At 40.2% G+C, this 10000-nt stretch overlaps 1 protein-coding gene across 1 annotated transcript in view; it reads left to right on the forward strand.

Moving 5' to 3' along the window:
* tim (timeless) overlaps positions 1 to 10000 on the forward strand; it is a 56801-nt gene that overhangs the window by 37772 nt on the left and 9029 nt on the right. Inside the window, exons 5-18 of the mRNA XM_086532473.1 lie at positions 576 to 756; positions 947 to 1099; positions 1395 to 1499; positions 1818 to 1973; positions 2123 to 3430; positions 3836 to 4040; positions 4253 to 4445; positions 4612 to 4623; positions 6587 to 6605; positions 6735 to 6809; positions 6954 to 7236; positions 7490 to 7591; positions 7924 to 8058; positions 8195 to 8395. Of these exons, the coding sequence (XP_086388599.1) occupies positions 576 to 756; positions 947 to 1099; positions 1395 to 1499; positions 1818 to 1973; positions 2123 to 3430; positions 3836 to 4040; positions 4253 to 4445; positions 4612 to 4623; positions 6587 to 6605; positions 6735 to 6809; positions 6954 to 7236; positions 7490 to 7591; positions 7924 to 8058; positions 8195 to 8395 (3128 nt within the window). The remainder of the gene's footprint in view (positions 1 to 575; positions 757 to 946; positions 1100 to 1394; positions 1500 to 1817; positions 1974 to 2122; positions 3431 to 3835; positions 4041 to 4252; positions 4446 to 4611; positions 4624 to 6586; positions 6606 to 6734; positions 6810 to 6953; positions 7237 to 7489; positions 7592 to 7923; positions 8059 to 8194; positions 8396 to 10000) is intronic.

The raw sequence follows: 10000 nt of genomic DNA on the forward strand, positions 1-10000 counted from the left end.
TATCACCCAACATCGTCAGTTCAGGACCAGCTATTGTTGAGAAGATTCTGAAGAAAAATAAAATGAAATATCAGTTTAATGAATGTTAAAGCAAATGTTACTTTCTTATAAGTATAGAAGCTTAGAAGGTCTTCATGAATATAGAATGATATTGAGATGAACTATAGCCTGCTAACATCAATTTCAATAATTATACAATACCCTGATTGCAAAGCAAGATATCTTGAAGGGTGGAGATTTTGTTGAAATTCAAAGACATTATGTTAATTGCTTCTTAACAATAAATTATAATCAGTATGGAAAAAGTCTTACAAGCTATATTTTCTTTGATTATTTAAAGGTAATTAAAAATTTCGAAGAAAATGTAAAGAAAAGTTTTGAGAATCTTTGGTCTAATTTATAGTGTCTAAAAATATTTATTACAAGTAATTGAAAGTAGAAATTGGAAAATTGAAGAAATTTAAAAATATTTATGCAGTATTTTCTCTTCAAAATATGCATTAATTATTTTACTTGCTTAGCTACATGTCAATGTGATTATAGACATTTGAGGGTTTTATTAATCTCATTTTCAGAGTGCTACAAGAATTGATGACACCTGTGGAATGTCTAATGCCGGTGGAAATAATGGGAAGAAATTATGAGGGCCGTCATATTGTACATGAACTGGAATCCGCCATAGTAATGACTAAGAAGCTATTCCTCGATACCCGTGTCACTAAAGCTCTCATTGATCTGATGAGTTCAGTTTTACAGGTGAGTTTTGAATGAAACCCTGAATGTAGATACAAATCTCTGTCGTAATGAATTTAGAATATGTAATGACTGGTTTAAGTAAGTTTACCTTCCAACTATTTTTCAGTCTTTCTTTCTTTCTTTCTTTCTTTCTTTCTCTCTCTCTCTCTCTCTCGCTTGCTCACATTTTTATCCATTATTTTTTCTCCAGGATTCAAAGGTGCTAAGCCTTGCCGAGTGTGAGCTTATCAACCATTGCCTGCTGCTGGTGAGAAACCTCCTCCATGTGAGCAACATCCCCTGTCCACTCATCAACAAAGCCATGTACAATCCACCGACATCATCATCATCCTCAAATCAGCAGGTTAGTTCATAGTTTTTGCTTGGTTTTCATTTAGCTTTGGATGTTGAAAGATATCAAATCCACAGAACAAAGGGAAAGGGGGAATATGATGGGGGCTTTGATGCTGTTTAGATATATTCTCTAGTTTATCTTATAGAATATATTGCACTGAACATGTACAGTCTTGCTTATGATGTTAATTATTTTATGATGTAAGAACAATATTGCAATACTACTTTTCTTGACAGTAAGGGAAGGTTTCCTTGTTTTAAGATTTATCTCTCGCATGGTACATTATCTGAGTAATTTCTTTTAGGCTGGAGCGAGTCCAGAAGTTTTGACTGAGGATCAAATTATGTGGAACCTGTTTGCTCATAGATTCGACAATATCCTCATACAGTTGTTAACATGTGACCAGCAGGTGAGTTTCTTTTTTCCTTTCTTTCTTTCTTTCATTTAAGATAATGATATATCTTCTTTTTTTCCTTTAAACATTTGTATTCTTTGATAGTGTTTTCATACATGGTTGTGCCCTCCATGTATGTATTCAACATTATTAGGAATGTACTTCTATCAGCATTTTTCAATTACATATCAAGAGTTTATGTCACATTTCAATAGTAATACTAAATGAAATTGATAACACTAGTTGTTAGACTAATGTAAATATTTTGTAAATATCACTTCAGTAAATGTTCAGTAATCAGACTGAGGGATTATTACCATTTTTTCTTCACAGCATTTATGGAATGTCACCCTAGTGCAGCTCGTGTCCTTAATGTACCGTGAGCAGCAGCAAAGCACAATTCGAAAGCTTATTCACGAATGGTTGGAATCCTCTCTCTCGGAGAGTTCGGAGGATGATGAGAATAATACCATGTCATCTTCATCCTCGGTGAGTAGACGGACTTATATATTTTGGCATTGTTCTATGTGGATAAAAGATGCATTGAAGCTTGTAAGGTGAATATGTCAGTAGTCATTGAAATCTATTGTATTTAATAGTTTCTAATGCCTTTAACCACCACATTGCTATCTTCACAGGATGCCATCTCTACATCTGATCCGGTATCAGACTCCTCAGAAAGATTATCTCCAGTTGACAGTGTTAACAAAGGGGAGAACACTAATGTAAATGAAAATAATGAAAATTCAGACACTTCAAGAATTGCAAAGACAGATAAGGAGGATAGCTGTAAGGACAGTGGGTTTGGCCGGTCAGGTTCTAACATGGATTCGTCTCCTGAAGAGTCAGTTTCAGAGGGCACCAGTCAACGTATGCAGAAAATTTGGAATTCCACTTCTACAAATGATGATAGTCAGCAATACTCCACTGATCACACATCATCACTAAACAATTTGGACCAAGTCCAGAATGAAAATGTAAAGCATAGAGAGAACAAGATGGATCAGATGGAAACTTCTCCTTTAGGACTAGATAACATGAAGGACGAACTTAGTGAAAGGGAAAGTGATCAAGGAGGAAGTGGAGGTAGCGAAGGGGGTAGCGAAGGTAGTAGTCCAGTGCCTGCTATGGGCCAAGAATCCCCAATATCACAGATAGATATTGATAGTCGGGATCCAAACCTTCCTCAGTATATTCATAATGTTGATGAAGAGATTCTAACAGCTGTTGGTTCATTGCTGATGGAGGATGGAGGCTGTGACCCGACACCATTAAGAGTAGAGACCATAGATAATGTGGCCCAAATGGAAGAGGAGGTTAATCAGCAGATGTGTTCACCACAAGAGTCCATCAAGAGACCCCCAAACAAAGAGGAGTCTGGGTCAAGTGGTGATTCAAGTGAGAAAAAGCCTCCACCTCAGTTGCCAAAGTTACTTAAGAACAAGCCCCTAACAGGTCAGAAAAGATCCAGACACACAATGTCACAAAAAATGCTCTCAGAGAGTCAGGAGAATAACGAATCGAGCAACTCAACCGGCTCGGAATGCGACGAGGGCCCCCATGCCAAGCGGCCGCATCATCAGAAGCCTCACAAGATGTTGAGCAAACCAAGACCAGCCAAGATGCTCCAGAAGGCACTACAGGAAAGAAACATCAAGCGGAGTAAATTGATGAAGCGCAAAGAGAGTAACAGCATAAAGGCAAAAGCACTCTTACATCATCACCCAACAGCAGATGATATTTCTAACTTACTGAAGGAATTCACAGTTGACTTTATGCTTAATGGATATTCTAATATGGTACAGGGTTTAAGACTACAAGTTATGCTACCGTACCAGATTGATCTTGACAAATCTCATGTTTTGTGGCTCATAACATACTTCCTGCGGTTTGCTGTTGAGCTTGATCTGGAGCTCTCACAAATTTGTCCAGTTTTGTCAGTTGATGTAAGTATTGGCATTGTTTTGTTTATTCATAGGAATAGATACTTCATCATAAGACACTCAGAGATTATCTTTTCATTACAATGAAAATTGATTTTTTTATGATTATTGTATAAGAAATATATATACACATATAGATATAGATATAGATATATTTATAGATATAGATATAGATGTATATACATAGATATATATATATATATCTATATCTATCTATCCAACTATCTCTCTCTCTCTCTCTCTCTCTCTCTCTCTCTCTATATATATATATATATATATATATATATATATATATATATATATGTATGTATGTATGTATGTATATATATATGCACAGTATATTATATTATTACTTGTAGTATCTTTGACACAAATTTTATACTAATATGGAATACCTCCCTCTTCCAGGTGGTTTCTTACTTGGTGTACGAAGGAGTAGTTATGCAAGAAGAGTTGGAACAAGCAGTCCGTTCTGGTGAAGACAATCTACTCCCTCATGTCAGACGTCTGCACCTTGTGGTTACAGCTCTTAGGGAATTTTTTGTAGCCTTGGATGTCTGTTTGAAGAAGGAACAGAACTTGTGTAATGCTGGGAATTTATTGCAAATAAAAGGTTTGTTTACATTTTTTCTCTAACAATAAATGTTTTTGCTGCATGAACTTGGGAAGATGTGTAAACACAGATATACCTTAGGAAGGAAGGGAGATGATTAATTAGTTGTTAATTTAATTACAGGGTATTTAATATACTGAGTGTTAGAGTAGCATTATTTGGATTTTGATAGGTCTGAGACAATATTTAATGAAATGCATATTCATTTACAGAAGAACTTGGGCAGCTTGTTGAAGTCCGACAGTTGTTTGTCCTGTTGATACGCATGTATAGGCCAGGAGTATTGAACCTCAATTATCTCCAAGATCTCATTACAACAAATCATCGATTCCTGACAACTCAGGAGGGTAACAACCCCACAAGTGCATCCTCGCAGTGTTTCAACATTGTAAATCATATCAAACAGTAAGTAAACCAATCGGGAGTTGAAATAGAAACATGATCTCGGGAAACTTTTTTTAATTAGAAGAATACTTGATTGAAATACAGCCTTTGTGATAGTTGTTACTTCTAGACTGATATTAGTTTACTTATTCCCATATTGTTCTATTCATTTATTTTTTACTTTTAGGTTTGCCACCATGTGAGGGGTGGTGTGCGTGAGTGAGTGAGGGTGGTGATGGGAGGGGGTGGTGGGGGTGAGTGGTGGGTAGTGGGGAGGTGTGGGTGGTGAGTGGTTGTGGTGAGTGAGTGAGTGGGAGTGAGTGGGTGGGTGGGTGGGGGGGGTGGGGAGGGTGGTGGTGAGTGGTGGTGAGTGAGGAGTGAGTGGTGGTGGTGAGGGGGGTTGGGGTGGTGGTGAGTGAGTGGGAGGAGTGAGGGGGGTTGGTGGTGGTGAGTGATGAGTGAGTGAGTGAGGGTGGTGAGGAGTGGTGGGGGTTGGTGGGGTGGTGTGTGGTGAGTGAGTGAGGGAGGAGTGAGTGGGGTGGGGGGGTGGGTGAGGGTGGTGAGTGAGGGGTGGTGAGTGAGTGTGTGGGGGGTGGTGGGGGTGGTGGTGCGTGGTGGGGAGTTTGGGTGAGGGTGGTGGGGGGTGGGGGGGTGGTGGTGTGAGTGTTGGTGGGGGTGGTGGGTTGGGAGTGATTTGGGGTGAGTGGTGATGGTGAGTGAGTGGTGGTGGTGGTGAGTGGTAGTGGGCGTGAGTGAGGGGTTTGGTGAGTGAGGGGTGGTGGTGGTGGTGAGTGATGGTGAGTGAGTGAGTGGTGCGTGGTGAGGGTGAGGGGTTTTGGTGGGGGAGTGGGCTTTTTGAGGAGGTTCCTGAGGAGGAGTGGGGTGAGTGAGTGGTGAGTGTGGGTGAGGAGTGAGTGTGTGGGGTGGTGAGGGGGTTTTGGTGAGTGAGTGAGTGGGGGTGGTGGGAGTGGGTGTGGGGGGAGTGGTGGGGGAGTGAGGAGTGGTGGTGGTGAGAGTGGTGGTGGTGAGTGGTTGTGGTGAGTGGTGATGAGGGGAGGGGTTTGGTGGGGGAGGAGGGGGTGGTGGTGAGTGGTGGGGGAGTGAGGGTGGTGAGGAGTGGTGGTGAGGAGGGGGAGTGTGTGGTGGGGGGGGTTGGGGGTTTTGAAGGGGTGTGGGAGGGGAGGGTGGTGGGAGGTGTGGGGTGAGTTGGGGGGGGAGGGGTGGTGGTGTGGGGTTGGGGGGGAGGGTGGTGGGAGTAGGAGGAGTTGGTGGTGAAGGAGTGAGGGGTGGGGGTGAGTGGGGGGTTGGTGAGTGAGTGGGGGAGTGAGTGTGGGTGAGGAGGAGTGGTTGGGGGGTGCGTGAGGGGGGGGAGGGGGAGGTGTGGTGGTGGTGGTGGTGCGTGGGAGTGGTGGTGAGTGGTGGTGAGGGGGGTTTGGGGGGTGGGGGGTGGGAGGGGGGGTGAGGAGTGGGCTGAGTGGTGGTGGTGAGTGAGTGGTGAGGTGTGGTGAGGAGGGTGGTGGTGGGAGGAGTGAGTGGGGAGGAGTGAGGGTGAGTGGTGGTGGGGGAGTGATGGTGAGTGGTGGTGGTGAGGGTGAGTGAGTGAGGAGGAGGGTGCTGTGGTGATGGGGTGGTGAGTGGTGGTGAGTGAGGGGATTTGCGGAGGAGGGGGTGATTGAGTGTGTGCGTGAGTGCGTGTGTGGTGCGTGGAGTGTAGTGCGTGAGTGAGTGTGGAGTGGTGGGGTGGGTGGGTGGGTGGGGTTTTGGGGTGAGTTGAGGGTGTGAATGTGTGAGTGCGTGTGGGTGTGAGTGCGTGTGTGTGAGTGAGTGAGTGAGTGTGTGCGTGAGTGAGTGAGTGAGTGTGTGCGTGAGTGAGTGAGTGTGTGCGTGCGTGAGTGAGTGTGTGTGTGAGTGTGTGCGTGTGTGTGAGTGTGTGTGTGTGTGTGTGTGTGTGTGTGTGTGTGTGTGTGTGTGTGTAAAAGGGAGAGAGTGTGTGCGTGTTTTGTATGTGCAAATATGTCAAGGTGTATGTTTCTTTGTATTTATATGGCTCTATGTGTGTACCTATGCATGTGTATGTAAGCACATGCTGGATGTGTGCTAATCTGGGTTTGGAAGCTTGTAAGTGCAAATGTGAATTATAACTAGACATGTTCATGGACTAGGGTCATTGCTTGCATGCATGTGCAGAAGAAAGGGAAAGGTAACTTGAATATATATAGTAATACCATTAATTTTATGAACTAATGTTTGTTTGTAACCTACAATAGCTTTGTTACCTCTACTGCTCTTGACTAGTATTTTCTATGACAGGTTATCCAGAAGTTGCTTGCCCGAGGATTTATAACTACAAGTGAATGTTCAAAACTTTGTGCTGAGATACCACCAGTGAGTTTCCACAGTATTTTTCTGTAATTTTTAAAGTCCTTTCATTTTTCTTAAGAATTTTAAAGTTTCACGATGAGTAGATTCTTTTTGCTGTTGTTGTCTTTGCTTGCTTTGCCCTGATCCCGTTTTTTATTATACCACAAGATTGAGCCTCTGGTCAGCAAGAGTGAGGGGGCTTTGAGTGTGGAGTGTGATGTCATGCAAGTGAGCAGCGACTCTGAGGAATCCATGGATGCTCCACATCCTGCACCACTTAAGAGCATCAACAAGAAATACTCCGAGAAGAACATCAGCGCAGTTCATGAGATGATGCCACTGCTTGGCCCACTGAAAAGCAAGAAGCTTGCACCTCCAGAAGTTGACAATGCCAAGAACTTGGAAGAGAAGATCATCCCATTGCACAAGGAAACAAGTGATTCAGTACAAGGTTTGTAATTTGAAATTTGGTTGTAAATGATATGAGATGATAGTATTTGTGGTATTTTTTATGCATGAATCAGTTTAGACAATTTGATAACAATATTGTATCATAGAAGCAGTCTTTTTGACCTCTCTCATTCTCAAAAGTGTTTGGTTGTACAGATGTCTCAGCTAAGATATAATAGACAGCCATGTTTCAAAGAATTAGAAGCCATTTTGTAATGACTTTATTTTCTCATACATTATTTGTCTGTCCTTAGGTGCTTCATCAGACAAAACCGAAGAAAGTGCAGAAAGCAACATGACCTGTACTGAAGATAGCACTGACTGGGATGATAATACAACCATAACAATGCTTATAGGTGCGCTTATAGGATTTTCATGCAGTATTTTGCAAAACCTCTTTATAATAGCCAGATCATTGTCAGTATGTAAAAGTTGGTCAAAGTAGATTTATGATTTTTATGCCAAGATATTATCTGAACAGTTATTATTATTGTATTTCCAATTGATATTATATGTTACAAAATATATGCTGGGAATTAATTACAGTTAAAAGAGTTTATCCTCTGCATAGTAATATATGGATGTGCTATAAGATACTAATAAGTAAGCAGGTGTAATGGTAAATTTTGGAGGTAGATTGTAAGAATCTTATTATTTTGGATATTTTAACTTATCATTTTCCTTTCAGGCCAACTTAAGGAAGAAGGTTATGGGGCTCAAGTCCAGTGGTTGCAGCTTCAACTCTTAGAAGCTTGTTATTCAAAGCTGAAGATGGTTGGCCCAAACTTACCAAAGGCAGAACCAGTCCCTTGTCATTTTACACGTACGTTTTTGTTCTATTATTGACAATATTACACTGGCAAATTGCTTGCATTTTGGTGACAAATAGTTTAGTAGAATGATGAATTCATGAAAAATATTTTTGATAATGTTTTTTTCTTCTTTTTTCTTTTGTATAGTATCAAATCAATCCATACCACTGGTTCCATGGACAAGTGAGCAGGAAGAAGCATTTTCCTCCTTAAAGTTCCGCCAATTGCTGGGAGAGCTTGGCTTCCACCTCCCCTCTGACACGGGTAAAATCTTCCCAAGAATTCCACACTTTTGGTGTCCGGATGTACTATTCATGGTGGCAAAACGTCTTGGACCCATTAATGGCAGTGAGTATCAATGTTTAAGTGTTTATGAATAGTTTTTGCATTATCATTTTCATATTTACAACTTTGCAAATATTTTTCAGCCATGTATGAATCAGAGGTATAGTAGTTTATGCACGATAGCCAGGAATTCAACTTTCTTTTATGACAATATCTTTATCTTGTTTTGTCAGCTTTTTATTAATTTCCTCTTGTTTTGCCAAAAGTCATATTACCATTAGCTGCTCGAGTTGCAAGTGAAGATTATCAAAGGAAGATGCACTCACCAGTACTTAAAACCAGCTCTCGGACTGAACAGAAACGCACATGTTTATTACAGTTCTCTCCTGTTTGTAAAGATCAAATATAAATCTATGGTAAAGATACAGATATAAAGTGGCTGTTGAAGTAGTTGAAGTACTCTCTGAATATCTTGTGTATAAAGAATTGGCAATATTTTTAGTTGAGGTTTAATTAGAAATATTAGACTAATGGTAGATCACTAAGAAGGTTGATGGCCATTATCTCAGAAACTGGGTTGTTATTCATTTTGTCAGGTACATGTGTTTCCATAGATACTGGTACAAACACTGGAGACATTTTACGATGGTCGATAAGTATGTGTGTTATAATATATGAGCAAGTATGTTGTGATTTGAAGATTTGATTATAGTTACTTCACATTGCATGTGATGCATCTACTTCATTTTCTACCTGAAATTAGAACAAATATTGTGATTTTAAAACCTGATTCTTCAATTGCATTGCAACTATTATTTTTTTTCTGTGATTATTATTGCTACTTTTATTTTGATAAAGTATTGCCATAGTCACCTCTTTTATAACATCGTTACTTTTCAGTTTTTATTAACATATAGAATAGATTGAATTTGGGAGTTATCCTTATTTTTTGTGATTTGATCTTGTGTGATTAACTAATTTACTATCTTTTTACTATTACTATTTTTCTGCCTAGCCTGATCACCCAGTAGCCTAATGCACTTCGTAGCTTAGATACTTGGACTGATGCTTATAGTAACCAGTAGAGAGACAAACCTCTCCAATTCCTTGTAGATATCCTGGAAGAACATTTTGACCTTTCTTGTTTCATCTCTTATTTTTCATCCTTCTTTCTCTTCATTTCTCTTTCTCAGAATCCTTCTCTCTTTTACTTTTTTTTCTCAATTTCTCTAGCTTTCTTTTCTAGCTTTCCCTTTACCCTTTTTGTGTGCCTCTTCTTCCCATCCTCCCTCCTCCTCCTCCTCCTCCTCCTCCTCCTCCTCCTCCTCCTCTAAATTTACACAAGCTTTTGATTTCTTCCTTTGGAATATTAATACAGTTTCATTACCCATTAGTTCTTTAGCATAGTTCAATCTCTTCATTATGATAATCGGTGTGCAAGTATTTTTTTATTATTATTATCTTGTAACTGGGGGTGCATTCAAGTCAGCCAAGCTCCTGGATTCCATTTCTTTATATCATTTTGCGTGGCTACATTAATTTCTATCAAGGAATACTGTTTCACATTTTTTTTAGTTTTATTAATTTTGTACTTTCATTGCTTTAATGAGCCATATTTTTTATGTATGCTGTACTTAGAGGGGTCACTGTGTGAGTCACTGCATCTCC

Source organism: Penaeus japonicus, unplaced genomic scaffold (assembly GCF_977035675.1).
Source record: "Penaeus japonicus unplaced genomic scaffold, GWHDUDI00000001_assembly GWHDUDI00000037, whole genome shotgun sequence".
Classification (NCBI taxonomy): domain Eukaryota; kingdom Metazoa; phylum Arthropoda; class Malacostraca; order Decapoda; family Penaeidae; genus Penaeus; species Penaeus japonicus.